At 43.9% G+C, this 19,119-nt stretch overlaps 1 protein-coding gene and 1 pseudogene across 1 annotated transcript in view; both read right to left on the bottom strand.

Moving 5' to 3' along the window:
- zfpm1 (zinc finger protein, FOG family member 1) overlaps positions 1-14,925 on the bottom strand; it is an 88,154-nt gene extending 73,229 nt beyond the window's left edge. The window contains exons 1-2 of the mRNA XM_056282076.1: positions 14,463-14,925; positions 10,576-10,653 (exon numbers count right to left, since the gene is read on the bottom strand). Of these exons, the coding sequence (XP_056138051.1) occupies positions 10,576-10,653; positions 14,463-14,502 (118 nt within the window). The 5' untranslated portion in view covers positions 14,503-14,925. The remainder of the gene's footprint in view (positions 1-10,575; positions 10,654-14,462) is intronic.
- A 2,886-nt stretch (positions 14,926-17,811) lies between these two features.
- On the bottom strand, positions 17,812-18,720 carry LOC130114528 (beta-1,3-galactosyltransferase 2-like; annotated as a pseudogene).
- Positions 18,721-19,119: the final 399 nt, after the last annotated feature.

Raw genomic sequence — 19,119 nt, 5'->3', positions numbered from 1 at the left:
ACCGAAACCAACCATCGGTTTCATATGCAACTTGCCATGACCACTGAGGTTCAGTTTCTGATACCCTTTTTCCATCAAAATTAGCACGTATAGGGCATCCAGGTGGTTTGGTAGTCTATTCGATTGCCTACCAACATGGAGATCAGCAGTTCGAATCCCCGTGTTACCTCCAGCTCGGTTGGGCATCCCTACAGACACAATAGGCTGTGTCTGCAGGTGGGAAGCTGGATGTTGGGTATGTGTCCTGGTCAATGCACTAGCACCTCCTCTGGTCGGTCGGGGTGCCTGTTCAGGGGGGAGGAGGAACTGGGGGGAATAGCATGATCCACTCATGCGCTACACCCCTCTGGTGAAACTCCTCACTGTAAGGTGAAAAGAAGCAGCTAGCAACTCCACATGTACCAGAGGAGGCATGTGGTGGTCTATAGCCCTCCCCGGATCGGCAGAGGGGTGGAGCAGAAATCGGGACGGCTTGGAGGAGTGGGGTAATTGGCCGGATACAATCGGGGATAAAAAAATCCAAAACAAAAAAAAAAATTAGCATGTATATGTGGGGTTTTTAAATGCAGGAAAACCCCTAAAAATAAGCGATTGACTCCTTTCCCATCGCCAGTAGACGAGTATGTCTTTCTGCTGTCTTTTTCTGGTGAGTAACGTTCGACGTCACGGAAAGGGGGCAAAAATTAGCTGTCTATGTGGGTGTCATGTTTCTATCACTGCCGATCGGAGCTAGAGCCGATAAATACCGGTAACTACTGCAGAGTTACTTGTCCAGGGACTGAATGCCAATTGTAACGTTTCCCTTTGAAGACAAAAACAAGTAAGCGGGTGGTAGTGGGTTTTTTGTCTAGTGGGAAAGGGGCTTAATTAACACCTTCTGGGGGGGCAACTAAGGACTTCCAGCTCTAATTATGTAAGGTTATGTTAATGGCTGACTGACAGTGAAGCCTGCCAGATCACCATACCGAATAGAGTAGAATAGAACAGAATAGGAATAGAATAGAATAGAACAGAATACACAATTAAGACTGCTATGCTAAATAATGTATGATAAAAATGCAGGGAGCAGGAAAGGAGAGCAGAGGTAGAAAAGCAAACAGGGGCAAGGAGGACAGATGTTCAGTTGGACAGACATAAAGCTGGAAAGCAGAAGATAAGAGGGAGACAGAGCAAAAGGGGATATATATATATATATATATACACACACACACACACACACATACATATTTATATATATTTACATGTTTATATATATATATATATATATATTCAAAGAGAGAGATGGAGAGAGAGGGTGAATAAAAGCAAATGGGTTAGAGGATTTGGATGCAGGGAGCATATCTATCAGGGATCTTCCCTGGTATCAAACTGGAGCAATCAGTGATAAAAAGTCAACCTGGAAAAGGCTGTAACTGCAATGGGAGTTCACTGGCCTGCAAATCTCTCTCTCTCTCTCTCTCTCTCTCTCTCTCTCTCTCTCTCTCTCTCTCTCTCTCTCTCTCTCTCTCTCTCTCTCTCTCTCTTTCTAAGTAAATGCCCAATACACTGCACACAATATCTGCAAATACAATACAATACAATTCTACACTTCAACACACTCCAACTTCCTCGATCTTACGCCCACTGCTGGATCTTTTCTCTTCGCTCCCCTCCTCCGACTCTCATCGCTCTATCCCCTCTCCTTTCACCTCCCCTCCTACCCTCTCCAAAAGCCTTACAAAGAAAGCGAAATTAGGAGTGTTTTTTTCTGGTGCACCCCACCCTTTCTAGATTTAAGGAGAGAGACAGACAGAGAGAGAGAAAGAGAGAGAGAGAGAGAGAGAGAGAGATGAGGAGACGCGTGAGGGGGGGACAACAGAGAGGGAGTGAGAGAGAGAGGGAGGGCGAGAGTGAGAAAGAAAGAAGAAAAAAAACATAATTTATCTGTGTATTATCAAGAAAGGCAGACACTTTAATCAGTCAGCTATGAAGTCAGTATTTCCATTCTTATCTGTCGCAGGAGTGGAAATGGAGAGGAGATAGCGTTCTGGGAGCCCATCGGTGGGCAGGAATGATAATGGGGGAGAGAGGGCTGGCTATTGGACCGCTGTGTCAGCGCTATCTGCACCCATTATCAACCGCCTTATCAGCTCTGCCATCAGCCTCGCTGTAATGGGGCCAGTTCAACTTTCCACATTATCATACCGCCAAGACCTGGTTCACCAAGGCTAGGGGTCTGGCTGGAGACACAGTGAGAGGGAGAGAGAGACAGAGAAGGGGGGTATAGATAGAATGAAAGACCGGTGTGATAGAGAAGTGTATGTGTTTGTATATGTGTGTGTGTGGGGGGGGGGCAGTGTAGACTGAGGGCCAGAGATAGAGAATGTAAAAAAAAAAGGAGGCTGGTGGATAGAGAGCAAAAAAAAAAAAGCATGAGCAGTGAGAGGAGAATTTAAAAGGAAAAGGGGTTGGCTGAGTTGGACAAAAACAGAGATAGGATAAACTGAGGGAATAGGTTGTTCGATGGGGTGGGCTGATGGCAAGGTCCAGAAATCACAATAAATAAAATCTTTATTATTCAACTTTGTATCGCTGTGACATTGTGTTGTGTCCTGTTGTTATGTCTACACATTAGAGAAGTGTTTACTGTCTGACTTCCTGCCTTGCTGTACAGAGTTATATTAGGGGGGCGCCGAGGACCAATCACGTGTCTTGGAAATGGATTACCTTATGGTGGCTCTTCAGTAATTTGAAATGCTGTTCGATATAATTAATCAATCTTTATCTGGATCTCCACCTGAATCATGAGAGGAAAGATGAAAGAATGTGCCAAGATAATTCACAAATGTGTTTTGTCTTTTTCAAGCTAAAAATGCATCAAAGAATGACGATAATGCATCAACGATTGGCTTTTATTTCTAGTAAAGCCAGTGGAAGGGTGCAAAGCACAGACATCATGCAGCACTGCAGTAAACAAAAAAATAAAATCATAAATTTTGGTCCAATCACCAAACATAATTCAAAAAAAAAAAAAAAAAAAAGTAAGCTAAATGAAACAGGATATGACCAGAAACTCAAAACATTCAGACTGTAAAGTCCTATTATAACCAGTGGTGGCTATTTTTTCCCCCATCATAATTTATTCTGAAAACACCACAAGGTGTAGAAGTGAGGCACGACACACAAGATCACACAGTTTATGGCCCGAATCTTGCAAAAAGCTTTATTCGTTTAAGTTTTGTATCTTTTCGATTTCATCACCTCACTTTACAATAATGTATTCAGCAAAATGACACGTTACCTTACCTTTGTGTGGTGCAACCTTATTATTGTAGCATTTCTGTAAACAGTAGCACATTTTTATCAAAGTATATATGTCATTACATTATGCCTTTCCATTTGTAACCCATGTATACAGACACAATGTAAGACCCTCCCCCACCCACACAGCAGTTTGATGGGCAGGTTACTTATCAGTCAGGGAGTCAGAGCACACATGGTTTACACAAGCACAAAGCAAACTGAAGGCCTGGATCACTGGAACACAACTGGCTCACATGACTCATACTGTACAATGAGACAAGAGAGCAGAGAGGAACAGAAAGACGGGGGGGGGTGATCCATATGATGATTTACAAAGTTTTCAAATACCTATTCATGAATCCTCATACTAAATGCATCCTTAACAAGGAAGGAACTTTTTGAGAGGTACATTGTGTTTTTGTCTGCGAGTGTGTGTGTGTGTGTGTGTGTGTGTGTGTGTGTGTGTGTGTGTGTGTGTGTGTGTGTGTGTGTGACAGAGAGAGAGAGAGTGCAGACAGAGAGTGAAGCTGAGACAATGGTCTAGACCTCCTCTGTCAAGGTGCTTCCCTAGAGGCTCCTCTTGCATCTCCTCTTTCTGGCACTTTGTCTCCCGACGCCCAGCTGCTCTTATCACCTCCCTTCCTCCTCCCTCTCTGCTCCTCTTTTCCTCCTCCTCCTCCTCTGCGCTCTTTCCCCCATCCCTTCTCACTCTATCTCTAATCAAATCCCTTCTTCTAAGTGGTGGCTCATCACAATTTCTACCCTCTCCTTCTCTGTTGTTGGTCTCCTGATACTTTCTGCTCTCATCCATTCTGTACTTTTTCCCCTCCACTGCTCCTCTTCCTTATACCCCTTGCCTCCTATCTTTTCCACCCCTCTCTGATCCTCTGTTCATCTTCTCTCCTTTTCGTACCTCTGGCTTCCTCTCCTTCCCCATGTCTCTCCCCTCCTAATCTGTTCCTCTGCTACCCTCTTTTTGTCTTTGGTCACTGCCCTCAATTAGTTGTCTTTCCTCCCTTCTGTCCGTCCACCTGATCACTGCCCTCCATTCACATCTCCCATACCGAGATTTTATCAAGTGCCATTTCCTGCACGTCATCTCCTGTATGTGTTGTATGTTTGTAGGTCTATAGTGGCTCAGAATCATGTCCCACTGCATTCATGTTCGCTGATGTGCCGCATACTTGAGCGATGGAGGCTATGGTTGGGCGATGTCTACCGATTAGCATATGCCGATGTATGTCCACAGTGAAACACCACGATGGACGATGATATCACTGTTGGGGGAGTGCAGCGGCTACTCCTATAAAGATACTATTTTTTTTATACTTTCTTTTATCATTTTTATATGTATGTATGTATGTTAGCAATTAATTACAATTTCCTCTTCTTTCTTTTTTTTGTTGCACATTTGAGTCCATTCACAGCCCATCCTCACCTACACACCCTGTCTTTCCTTACTTTTTCTCCCTATAGCCTATGCTTAAGCCACCTCATTAAACAGATCATCTGATTATCGAAATGTTTATAGTAAGTACCTATTGTCAGTCTCCGCTTGATGTAGTTTACTGTGTTGCATGCAGATTTAATCCAGGCTGGCCATACCAAATTGGCATGTGTGTGTGGGGGGTGGGGATGGCAGGGTGCACCCCGGTGTTGGTGTGGACTGGCAGGGTGGGGGTGGTGGGGGCTTTAAAATCACAATGTTACGATCAGTGGTCGATGACTGTCAGCCATCGGCCCAACCCTATGGGAGGCTATATTAATGAGAGAGGATTTTTGTTAAATAACTTGCTTAGAATAAATCCAAGTCTGCAGGTTGTAATTCAAAAACTATATGTGTATGTACATCTTGTGTATGCATTTCCACATGGGCATACTCCTGTTTCATAATTATGATCAACGTGAAGACTAAGGATGGTAATATTGACTATTTTAGGGCCGGCTAACCATTAGGAATGCACGACACTGATATTTGATATCGGGCTGATACCAGGCTAAAATGGAGTATCGGTATCATGATTTTTACACAAGACTAAAATCCAGTAACAAAAGCCACAATTAAGTAACCTGCTATAAATAAAAGCAAAATGGCTTGATTTACTGTATTTTTTTGGCACATGGAAGCCTGTATTACTTGAATGGTGGGGGAACAAAACCAAACTGACTTTGTCGCGATTATTTTGCCCATTGACCCCAAACTAGTAAGCCCCGACTGCTCAACAAAAGCAACAGATCAGATCGGCATTTGGTATAGGCCAAAACCCAAAGAATTGAACCTGGAATCGGTATTGGCATTGGATCAAAAAGATATGTGTGCATCCCTACTAACCATTGTTAACCGGTTAAAAATGGGAGAACCATTTCTTTTTTATCACAAGTTACTAGTCTGTTGGGATCAGTGATAAAAATTAAGGTGTGTTCATACACGGCTCGACCCTCACAAATTAAAAACACGCATTAACGCTAACAGAATGTTACATGAATGAACATTATTCAAATTTCCAATTACTAACATAACTATGTTTTAGAGATTTTTATTTATTTATTTTACGTTAAATGATGTAAATAATAATCGATAAATATCTCCCCCTTAAACCAACTGATTTATATATACATATATTTTTTTTCTATATTAGCAACAGCAACAATAATTCCTTAAAATATAGACCCAGCCTTTCCAGTGACTAGACATCTTAAGCCTACTGATTTTTTTCAAAACTCGTCAGCATTTCGACATTTTCAGTGGTCAGATGTGTATGCAGCCTGTTCAAATAGGCAGCAGGTGTTACACCAAAATCTGCAACCATTGAAAATTGAACCACGATTAAACAACAGTTTGGCTGCGGAGCGGCTAACACCTCCAAGTCCTTCCACCTTAGTACTAAGTTTAGGTATGGGTTAGGTGTGGTTAAGGTCAACATGGTCTTGCCTAATAGATCTGAGAAACTTGTATAGAGTTTTGATTGTCGCTGACCGAATCTGGTCGGATACATCCCGCCCTTTCCTCTCCAAACCCATTGTGTTACAGACTTCACTACGCCCCAAGCAACACTACAAACTTCACCACATGGACAACTATGACAAAAAATACGGCTGCGCTCTCTTCAAGCCACATTTGACTCATTTTGTCAATATAAATGAAAGCTGTAATTCATAATATTTCTCCATTAATAAATCGTTATTTTATCCATCTGGACCGTGGAGTCAGGTTACATAACGCTAGCTGGCATCTTTACCATTGTCTGAGACACCATCCAACAATGCCAGCTACACCTTGTTTGTAGCCCAAGAGAATAATTTGCAAGTTGTATTTCTCTCTGGCTCCCACATGTTCGAACACTGTTCTACTGTAATATTGATTGATCGTCCAATAGAATAACCACATCAGCATCACATTTCAAATGGATGAAATAATGCAAAATCTAAGGGATCACAGTTTTAAATAACTAGCTGCAAGGGAAATAATCTGTGGACAACCTGAGTGAAATAAACAGCAATAGCCACATTTACACCATTTACTGTAATAGTTACATCATCGCATGCTGTTTGTTTCATCGATTCATTAAATATACTCATTTCCAAGTTCAAAGTTATGTTTCGATTACCTCTCGTTGCCAGCAGATGTTGACAACGTGGAAACATACAGATCACAGGTTAAAACACTTATTTTCAAACCACAAAGTCCTTGCCTTTTTTCCAAATAGTGACAGTAAAAGCCTCGTTTTTCAATTATGGCCATTTGTCTGTAGGGAGTTAGCTTAGCAGCGATTGTATTGCTAGCACTCAGAGGCCCAGTAAGTTCTTCTAAATCTACAGCGAATCGCTGCTTTACGGTACAGACAGTGAACAAACGACGCTTGCTTCTCTTATCTTTATAATTAAAACCGCGCAGTCGACAAACACTGACATCTGACTCACATTCCACCTACTGACTTCGCGACTTGACACTATTTTGGAGGACCACATCGCCTGAAGTCCCGCCCACCAGAATAGCGATCGTTTTCATCCAAACGGAAAAACCCACCGGTTTCTGTCACTATCCGACTTCGGTAATGGGTTCTGCCAGACCCTACTCCTTCAGATAGGATCTGGCTAGTAAGACTAATGCTGCGTTCCATTCAAAGTCCGAGGTCGGAATTTCCCGGTTGAATTTTCCAATTTACCGCCTCCAAGCGTTCCAGGTGCACGACGCCAAACATGAACAAAAAACATGGCTGACGGTGATAAACTGGTGTTTTTATTGGCAAGTGTGTCAACAATTTAATTGTCAGCAGTGCGGCCTCCCTGCATATAAAAACGAAACAGGTGAATAACTTTTGTGCAGAGATAACTTTCAGATTGTTTACCACAACCAGCTACTTAACATTGTCGACATATTTTGAAATTAATTTACATGCAGAACAGGTTTTACGATATGATAGTATGTATTATTGTAATTAAATACTGGCAAATATACTTTACGTTGCCGTAGTTGGTGGTTTACCATTAACACTATGCCTTCCCCCCTTTCTCTCCCCAATCGAATTTGGCCAACTACCCCGCTCTTCTGAGCCATCCCGGTCACTGCGCCACCCCCTCTGCCAAGCCGGGGGGGGGGGCCTGCAGACTACCACATGCCTCCTCCCATACATCCGCCAGCCGAGCCGCTTCTTTTCACCTGACAGTGAGGAGTTTCGCCAGGGGGACGTAGCGCATGGGTGGATCACGCCATTCCCCTCAGTTCCCCGACCGACCAGAGGAGGCGTTAATGCAGCGACCAGGACACACACCCACAGACATAGCCGATTGTGTGTAAAGGGACGCCCGACCAAGCCGGAGGTAACACGGGGATTCGAACCGGCAATCCCCGTGTTGGTGGGCAACGGAATAGACCGCCACGCCACCCGGACGTCCAACACTGTGCACCTCCATAGGTGCTGCCATTGTTGTGTGATGTCAGACAACTGCTTCTCCATGAAGTCAGGGTAGATGGATTTGCCCCGCGTTTACAAGTAGGAACTCCGACTTTGAGTGGCGTTCCGCTGTACTTCTTCTAGTAGGAGGTCGGGAAAACTCGACATCCGAGTTGTCTGGAACACAGCATAAAGTTAGCATAACAATCTGGAAGCGTGGTCGTCCTTTAACACCGCCATCTAGTGACAAAGGTGAGGTGGTGCTTTCTGTGTGTTCAGGACAACCATGTGGTCATAATTTTTAACGGTCACTGGTTTTGGTGTAACAGTGGGAATGAAGGCTGATAGACTCTAGATTGCACATTTACTTCCTCTGTTCGTTGTGTCACATTTTTGCATATTTTTACACTATGGGAACAATAAAACTACAGTAATATTAAAAATGTGAAAATTTAGAGTTTGTTATGAATATTTGACTAATTCAAAATAAGCGGTTTGCCAGTGTACTGGTTAGCCATGCTCAACCTTACCAGATATATGAATATTTTTTGTCTTACTAGTCTAAGCGTGTGTGTCACTTTACAACTGGCTGCTTGTTGTATAAGTACTGTGTCATTATAAGCGATTCTAATGATGTCTGCATCATCAGCGTGATGCCTGAAATGTAGTTTTGAATGTATTCATATGTAGTTTATATCTGTCCCGTGTGTGTGTGTACACATGCACATATACCGTCTCTCCTCACGGCTGTAAAAGCAGGTCAGGTGGTGATATTTGCCCAGGTTGCTTCAACATCCCGGAACATAGCGCTCAGCACAGTAGGAGCAAATGGTCTTTCTTATCACTACTGCTGGGGGGGGGCCTTGTCATAACACTGGCGCTCTCTCTCTCTCTCTCTCTCTCTCTCTCTCTCTCTCTCTCTCTCTCTCTCTCTCTCTCTCTCTCTCTCTCTCTCTCTCTCTCTCTCTCTCTCTCTCTCTCTCTCTCTCTCATAAAAACCTTCAAGTGGCCAGAGTCATCCTGGCTGAGATCACAGCCACGTGGCCAACGACAGTCACCCTGGTAATAGAGCTAGAATTCAAAGAATCCAAATCTACACGTACACATCACATTAATTTTCCATGCACAGATAACAAAAGTGTTGACAATGTTGGCATCATAGTTTTAACTTCTGAGACCTTGTAAAAAGAAAATACAAAAAAAATCAAATTAAAAAATTGTTTTTTTATATGTGCAGTGTGGATGACACCTTAATGAATTAAATTAGTATTCCAAATGGTATACAATTCCAGGTAGGCCTATCAAATCATATCTGGCTTATATTTCTACCCAGCCACCTGTTAATCAATCCTTGAATAACATCATACAACCAACTGTCACTAATATTACAGTAACGTCTACACTTTTTGAAATAAAAGGGAAAAAAAGAAACAATAGAACTGGAAAGTATCTTGGACAATAAAATCTGTTGATGCGAACTATCTGGAGGCGCTAATGCGAGTGTATGTGTGCCAAATGGATGTTTTCCTGCCAACAGTTGAACAACAGCTGCTAAGCACTTATAGAGAGGGCCTGGATTTCAGAGTTGCTCGGGTAACCTGCACCATAGGACAGTAGCCTTAAGTTAAAGCACTCACAAACATCACTCACAAGTGCACACAACAGAGCAGTAATTGCCATTAAAGCAAATAGCTCAGGCGCAGATTATGCTACTGTTGGGAGGTGTAATGTTTTCTCTCCCCTCTATTTAGTCCTCACCACAGAGGTCAAGAGTGAAACGGTTTACAACAATGCCGAGTTTGGGAACCATAATTCACATTAGGTCCTTCCCTTGGGTAAATGGCAGGAAAGGGTAATAACTCATCCACACACCAAACAGAAACAGTGTTTCCTCTGTACCTCTGCCAGCATCCCCTCCTCCTTTATAGACAGCACACTCACTCACTCACTTACTCACTTACTCACTCCATCAGCACTGTTCTGTCACACACACACACACACACACACACACACACACACACACACACACACACACACGCACACACACACACACACACACACACACACACACACACGTAAAAGAAATGTGTAAGCAAGCATAGTAGAAACTAAAACAGCTAAGCAAGCCCAGATATGAAAAGGCCTTGAGACATCTTCCATTACACAATGTGTGTGTGTGTGTGTGTGTGTGTGTGTGTGTGTGTGTGTGTGTGTGTGTGTGTGTGTGTGTGTGTGTGTGTGTGTGTGTGTGTGTGTACGTGTGTGTGTCTGACTGCAGTCATGAAAGTTTTTCTCCAACAGAGCTATCTGATTATGAGCATGTGATTTTTTTTTTTGCCGAACACTCCAATCAGCCACCATCTCGCTAGTTTAATATCAGACAGTAGAATCAACCTACCAGAATCAGACTGCTGATGCTGCAACTTTACTCCTCTTTCCCTCATCCATGCAGCATAATTTGCAATATGCTTTTCACCTTTTGCACACAAGAAAAAAAATTTTGAAAAAAAAAAATCACCCAGCAGATACTCATCAACAAACATAAAAATGTCTCTGCATCTCAATGCTATCTTACACGAAATCTCGAATGAGCAATATGTGGTACTAATTTTAATTAATTTAATCAACGACAATGCTTTTGGGGGGTTGAATGGGAGAGAGCAAAGAGAGGGAGAGAAAGTGATAGATAAGAGCAAGAAAGATTGAGAGAGAAAGAAATGCATTCACACCTATCATCTAATTATACAACAACATTAATCCCATTAGGGGTGGAACTGATTGCCAGGGTCCAGACCTTGCTGCTCTTGCCTGGGCTTGTTTTTACTGCAGTGGAGCCTCAGCCCCTGCCTGCTCCGGCCTGATAACAACTTTAATCACACTTGGCGATCTCTATCTCCACCGGAGATCGGGCCCCGGGGCTTATCGAAAGTTCACATCAAACTAAAAGCAGAACAAAGAAGAAAAACACAGACACACACACACATGCACGCACGAGAAAGCCACCAAGGCACTGCATGGGTCTGCGTGTGCATGTGCATGTACAATGCATTTCTTTAATTTCACCTTGGCTCAGAGAATTAATTAAACTCTTAACAGTGTGTCTATAACATTGTCACGTGACTCTCGCCCAGTGAGACTTCTGCTAAAGTAATGAATAAATAAATGGATAAGCGTTTCAACCACACTATGTCAAGCACAACCACAAGCCGTTTTAAGAGCCAACATCAAAGAAATGCCTCGTTCACAGGCGTTAATAAAGTTTACAATAGGCCTGACAATTGCATACAGAGGGAAGATGAGGTCAATGTGGTAATTTCCTTGTCCAGTTATCCTCAGACGTCATGCTTTGCTTTGCTTTAGCTGTGGGAGGCAGCGCATTATTCATGCTGACCTCTGAGCTCTATCAGTGATGTCACAGGGACCTGAACAACACACACAGACACACGCACACAAATCAGCACTGTGGATCTGCAGTCTCTTATCTATCTTCGATCAGCAGGCCTCCTTATCAGCCACAAACATCTTACTGCGGGGCGGGGGAGCAGGATAGCTGGCTCGACTGCTATTAAAAACACCCACAATACATTCATCTACCCATTCTCTGTTCCAAACCTTCTTGTCTCAATGTTTCTTTCCACTATCCACCTCCTTTTCTCCTCCACCTTATCAGTGTTACCACCCCCCGTTTTCTCAGCTATTATATTCCTCCCCCTTTTTCTTTTCTTTTCTTTTTTTTAATTATCTAGAGAGATACACCCCAGCCAGTCCCTAACAACGGCGACACCAACAACAGCAAACACATGACAAATAACGAGAATATGGCAACGACCAGATGTAATTATAATGCACCCTCCATACTCCATCTCTCCTTCCATCTCCCCGCCCTCCCTCTCTTTCTTTCCTTTTTCTCTCTTCCCATCTCTCTTTATCTGCAGAGCGATCACTGCCTTGCTTATCATGTCTCCCATCTCAACCGCCAAAATATAAGCCCAGGGATCTGGCCCCAGTGGGCTGCCTGCCTGCCTCCTATCTCCCAATCAAGGAGAGAAGCCTTATCAGTCTGAGAGATCTCCAACCGTTGGGGAGGATGACGCACAAAGAGACGCAGACAAATATCTATCTGCTACACAGCCCTTCCACTCTCTATGGGCCTCCAGAGTCTGGACTAATCCATTGTTGGCTGAAATGGGGAATAAAAAGACTTTCATGCGACATTGTTTTGATATACTACTTTGTTGTGGATAGTTGTTGTACAGCAGTGTACAGGGAAGAGTACAGTAAACTGTTGCTTGTAAGTTTTTCAGCAATGCTATGCAGCCTGAACTGTCATATCAGGAACACCACAATGCACTGCTGTGAAATTACAGCATAGTACCATCCAGCACTCTCAAAACAACATGGTGGACATGGACACCCCCCTCCCCCCCAACACACATGCCCCTGAACCAAAAAAAGTCTTCATCGCGCTGCACTCTTTCCTTATCAAAATGCCAGCCAGATCTCCAGAGAATCATGGGACTAAGAGCCTTGATGGCCTCAGCCATGGCAAGCGCCTGCCTGCATACAGAAGCATGGTGGACCAGAAACACTGATAAAGAGGACCATCATCACCCCTAAGACATCTACATCAAAGTATAGGCATTGTGTATGCTTATATTGGATTTATCAGTCTTGCAGTATGGAATACATCTAAAAATTAAAAAAAAAAACTTTACTGCTTGCTTTAAGTGGTTACTAAGAGCTCACAACTAATGCCCTCTCTCAGGAAACCATATGGAAAGGTGAAGTGACAGTATAGTAAATGGATTTGTTTCAGTACAATACACTCATCTGCTACCCATGACAGCAACCTTCCATGTTAACAAGCTTGATTGTGGCCGATCTCGGGCGTTTTGAATACACTGACACATCCCGTGCTACAGGTTCTTTCGGCAAAGTCCAAAATCCACGAGACGGTCGCCTCCACCTGAGCATGAGCACTCAGTTGGTCAACTGATGGTGCTGTCACTTCAGAGCAAGGCCAGCGAACTCTATGCAATGCACATTTTAATGTGAGCATATCACGCGATTAGTTAACTCCATCTACAAGCCAAGTTGTTTATTTTCATTTTTGAGACCTTTCCGCTAAACATCCGAGATATATCTGCTCTGTTTATCACATCTATCTTGGAGAAAGCACTAAAACATTGCCTGACACCCAGAGCGAGAAGAAATGTTAGCAATGTCAGGGTTTTCTTGTTGCCCTTAAACTCACCGGGTTCATAAAGAGTGCAAGAGAGGAGGGGGTTGAATGTATCATTAATATTGTTATCGACTCTTAACATCATACACCAGCGATCAACCTTCAACACGTTTTGTAAACAGGAAGAACTCGTCAAGCACGAAGACCAGCCAAAGCGCCAGACCAAAGAGAAAGCCTTTCAAGCGGGCGGCCCTAAGATGCATTATTGAGTTAAAAAGGACAGATGAAAAAAAAAAAGATCCAATTGTAAGCCACGTTATCGGCGGGCCAGATCAGCCAGGAGCGCTATCTGACGCCCCATCTCTAGAGAGGGAACTGAAAAGCCAGGGCAAAATGCACCGCCCGCCTCGGTGCTGCCTCAGACAGAAAACAAATAAAAAAAGATCCAATTTTAATGCTTATCTCGCCTGAGATCGGATCGCTTGTTTATCTCTGTTAAAATCGCCTTTTTGCAGAGAACAGTGACGTTGCCACAACAGAATTAAACAGGAAACCATGGCCACGGTTAAGCTGCCAATGGACAAAACACTATTTTGTCCCCTAAAGGGGCGATAAATTAAAAGTTTTGGGGTTTCTTCGACCATGGTATAAACAATCCAATAAAACGCAATTTCTGCACAAATGGCTCTTTGATAATTTACAGTCTCTTCGGATGGGGGGGCATGCAAAATTGTTACTCATGTCGGCAACTCTGGAAATATATAGGCTCGGAAAAGACATTTAAGTTTTTAATTTAAGAGTTTTAATTTGCGGATATCAAATATACACCGAGGCTAAGTAGACAGCCATCTACGTTTACCTCGAGAGTCCAGTTTATGTTCGTGAGATATTAGACAAGAAAACGGTCACAGAGAGAGAACACTGTTTAATCTCATAATGTACTAACTTTGTAGCGAACACGGGGTATGGAGACGGACAAGGAGCAAGGAAAAACACATACGCCCCCTCTCGAGGGTACGAAAAGGCAACGATACCACGCCGAGACATTTTAACGGCAAAACTACGTGATAATTAAAAGAGGGAAAAAAATTTTTCATCCTTACGCTTAATCTGCCGGGGTTTGCTCTGCTTTCTTCGGGACATGGTTTCCCCCTCTCGTTTCCCACGGCCGCCGGATCTCTAAAGGAGAGACGCTGCCTTCTTGTTCCCACCAGGAAAAAAAACAAACTTAAAGCTAGCGCTGTGCTGCGTTTCGATCTCCGACCGGAGATATCCGCATGACCTGCCTGCACTCTGATATCCTCGACACGACAGCTACCTGTGGCTAACTTTGGGTTACTTTTCCAGCGTCGTCCCTTTTCTCCCTCTCTCCCTCTCTATCTCTGTCTCTCTCTCTTATTCTTCTTCGTGACGGATCGCGCCTTTGGTTTACCGACTGAGATCGCGGTGGTCCGCAGCGATGACAGTTGACGTCCCGTTCGCCGACTACACGCGCGGTCAGTCGCGGTTGAGGAGGTGAACCGTACAACTGCCTGGCCTGTGTGCTGTCAGGTTCTCCGGCCGGCCCGCCCCCTGTACCGGACAGGCGGTTTCAATGGAGCTCACTCGTTACAGTGAACCACGGTACTATCGCGGAGCACATTAACCCCGCCCCCCGCCGTTTTGACACGCCCCTTACGTCAACGTAATCGAACGCACTCGCTTCCTACTGGTCTGCGTATACTTGTGTGTAAAAACAATACGCGTTTCTTCCGTTTTTCATCCTGTTCGGTTTTGATTTAGGTATTCCTGCCTGTTAATTTATACGCGACGGCAGTTTCCAAGCGCTGTTTATTTGCATTATGCGGGCGGAACCCCGAGCTTCCCCCCCCCCATGAGATGACGGTTCGTCTGTGGCGTGAACCTGATGAATTTAACGTCATGAGTTGTCATTACTAGTATTGCCGCGGTGTGCTGTGTGGTTGACTGTTTATTCTAAGTATTTGCGTGCCGGTGCAGGCTTTTCGTTCGGTCGAGGTTTTATCGCTAAACAACAAGCAAAGTATGACAGAGACATTGTAGATCGTCCACATAAACGTGAATTATCAGCTCAACTAAATGCTGTAGTTTCATGGCCCTCGTGTATTTGGTGTATTATGGCTGGACGTGAAGGCAGCAAGGCAGCACTCCTGTTCAAATTGGAATTTCATTATGGCGCCTGAGCGCGGGTCGTCTGGCACGCTCATGACACGATATGAAAACGAAGGACAGGGCACTGATGACAGAAGTCAATTAGTGGCTTGAGAGGTGTTGATACGAAGAGTTAATTACTCTGACATTAATCATGATGAAGGCATTGCCAAGAAAAACCAATTTATATTAAGTCGTTGTGCTAAGTATCTGTTTCAAACATCATAGAGTTGTAGGAAATTTGACGGAAACATACATTTGATTTTAACCACAGTCATTTTGGAGTTCAGTAAAATCAGTTTTTATTGCAGTAAATCAAGAGAAATTAATCAAAAGTCACTAATATGTACAATAACACATATTGAAGTTTCCACTGAGTGAACAAACAGAGGGATATTAAGGTATCGCTTTTGAAGGACGGCTTCAGATTGAGTTCTGAGATTGTCCAAAAAGTGTTTTGGAACATGAACTGGTAACCTTTTGTTCTCTGTTAGTGCCCTGCAACCCTTGCAATGAACACTTGGGCCAGCCGTTTACTGTGACCTGCCGAATTCAATAGCGCCATCTAGTGGTGATCTTGAATCACATTAAATTAAAACCTTGGTACCAGCTGTGCTTAGTGCTTTAAGTCTGTCCAGCATTTTCCCCGCGTGTGTGTGTGTGTGTGTGTGTGTGTGTGTGTGTGTGTGTGTGTGTGTGTGTGTGTGTGTGTGTGTGTGTGTGTGTGTGTGTGTGTGTGTGTGTGTGCGCGCGTCCTCACGTCTTCTTCTCCTGGATCACCACCTTGCCGTGGTGGAGAAGCTTGCATGTACCAATGGTCCCAAGAGCTATGCCATCTGGAGTATGGCTCCTGGTAGGGTCACCCAAGGCGGATAGGTCAAGAGGGAGGTTCCAGATGAAGCGCGATCCAACAAAGACCTCAACGGCGGAACTGGCAGATGTCATCTCCAGGTCACAACGACAGTGAAGGTGGATGAAGGCTGCAACAGAGGGTGGCCCCCAATCGTCTTGGTTCTCCATGCCATTGGACTCTGGCGACTCCCTGCCAATAACCGTGTGGTGGCTGCAGGCACATCAGCCATTCCACGTAAAAAGCTTTCATGCACAGGCATCCTCCCATTATGCAGCTCCAGGATCAGCCTCTACCTGAGGACCCAGAGGGAAGACGGTCATACTCGACCCTGAGTGACCGCCAATGATGATGATGATGTTTGTGTGTGTGTGTGTGTGTGTGTGTGTGTGTGTGTGTGTGTGTGTGTGTGTTAATTTGTGTAAAACAGAGGGGAGGAAAAAATGCAAACCCTGTTCTCTCCTTCAGTGATTATCTACTACTACTATTTTCGGCTGTTCCCGTTAGGGGTCGCCACAGTGGATCATCCGTTTCCATCTCTTCCTGTCCTCTGCATCTTCCTCTGTCACACCAGCCACCTCCATGTCCTCTCTCACCACATCCATAAACCTCCTCTTTGGCTTTCCTCTTTTCCTCTTCCCTGGCAGCTCGATATTCAGCATCCTTCTCCCAATATACCCAGCATCTCTCCTCCACATACGTCCAAACCATCTCAATCTTGCCTCTCTTGCTTTTTCTCCAAACCGTCCAACCTAACCTGTCCCTCTTATATACTCGTTCCTAATCCTGTCCTTCCTCGTCACTCCCAATGAAAATCTTAGCATCTTCAACTCTGACACCCCCGCCTCCAGTCTTTTCATCAGTGCCACTGTCTCCAAACCATATAACAGAGCTGGTCTCACAACCATCTTGTAAACCTTCCCTTTAACTCTTGCTGGTACCCTTCTGTCGCAAAAAATGCAAAATCCTGTTCTCTCCTTCAATGACTACATATTGTGTAAATTTGTTTGTCTCTCTGTCTGCTGCTGTAAAAGGCCTGGTCTAATTGAACACCTTGCATATATCCCTGTGAAGACATTATTTTACCTGTCTCAAGACACATTTTAACTTCTGCATTTTTGTCATGTTCTTTCTCCGACCAGTGTACAGAAGATTAATTTCAAACCAGTATCAGAAAAAGTATTTGAACTCTTGGGGTAATTGATGCATTGAACTAATTGAATTCATTCAGCATGGGGCTCATTGCTTCTGTAAATTTCCCCAGACCTTCATCAACTCATTGACATGGTCAAATCAAAATCAAATCAAATCAATTTTATTTGTATAGCCCAATGTCACAAATTACAATTTTGCCTCAGTGGGTTTAACAGCAACACAACATCCTGTCCTTAGACCCTCTCATCGGATAAGGAACAACTCCCTAAAAAACCCCTTTAACAGGGAGAAAAATGATGTTGGTGATGACACTGAAGTAGTAGTGACATACATCGACTGTAATGGTAAGGTTTCTATTGCTTGAACTGCACCGCACTGGGTGAATGGCTTAATGTAATCCCCAAATGACTGAAACACATTCCCAAATAAGCATCTTCAATGTCATTAGCTCAAACCTGTTTCAATATCCTGACAATTTTCCCTGGAAGGTCCACTGAGAAAATATAACCATTTCCTAACAGGTAAGGAGGAAATTTGTTTCGAAGGTATACCTTTTTTGGAGATATACCACTTTGATGTAGGGTCCTGCACCATGTTTGTGTTCGCTCTCAGTATCCCTGTGACATAGTTGTGTATGAGCGTGCCTGGATCCATCAGCATCCTGAACAAGTTGTGCAATTTAGGAAAAAAGTCGGAGTCAATTTTCATGGCAAAGGCGGGATTGCGGCAGTGAGCTTCTACCCCATCCAGCATCATCACTGTCTTGATGGTCAGATTGAAGTAGCCGTCCTGACAGTTACCTTGGAGAATGTCATGGTGCTCCTGGCTCTTCAGCGTCACTGCCTCCTGCTGCTACTTCGCCCTTCTCCATTTAGCAGACCCAGCAGGAAAAGGAGTCGCACCACCTGTCCCAGAACTAAGCTTTCCTGGCCCCACGTGCTGTGGATGGCCTGTCTGGATAGAAGATCACCTGGTGCCACTGACACCATCAAGACTAGAAAGGGAATATTGGCCTCCTGGCACTCTGACTCATCCAAGATAAAATGATACCGCTGTGGATAGGCAACTTGGTATGGAGGGTATGCTTTGTTGTCTTTGGCACTGACCGAAGAGAGGGAAGGTAGGTCCCTATTACTGTAGAGAAGTGTCTGGGTCCAGTTTGTCTGCTGGGTGAGGACCTGCTTCATGGAGGATGTCACCAAGGGAAACAATGCAAGAAGGACAAATCCCATGAAGCATTAGTAATACCTCTGACACTGAAAAGTCCTCCTTACATGAGAAGAGAATTTAGATCAAGTCAAGTCAATTTTATTTGTATAGCCCAATATCACAAATTAGCTTCAGTGGGCTTAATGGCAACACAATACCCTGTCCTTAACCCACTCATTGGACAAGGAACTCCCCCCTAAAAAAAAACCTTTAACAGGGAGAAAATAATAGGAAGAAACCTCAGGGAGAGCAACAGAGGAGGGATCTCTCTCCCAAGACGGACAACATGCAATGGATGTTGTGTTTACACAATACAACATTGAAAGAGGATAAACAGAATTAGAATGGACTTATACAAATTTATGAAGAATATGATG

The sequence above is a fragment of the Lampris incognitus genome, chromosome 6 (assembly GCF_029633865.1).
Source record: "Lampris incognitus isolate fLamInc1 chromosome 6, fLamInc1.hap2, whole genome shotgun sequence".
Classification (NCBI taxonomy): domain Eukaryota; kingdom Metazoa; phylum Chordata; class Actinopteri; order Lampriformes; family Lampridae; genus Lampris; species Lampris incognitus.
This window is presented reverse-complemented; position numbering and strand designations above follow the sequence as displayed.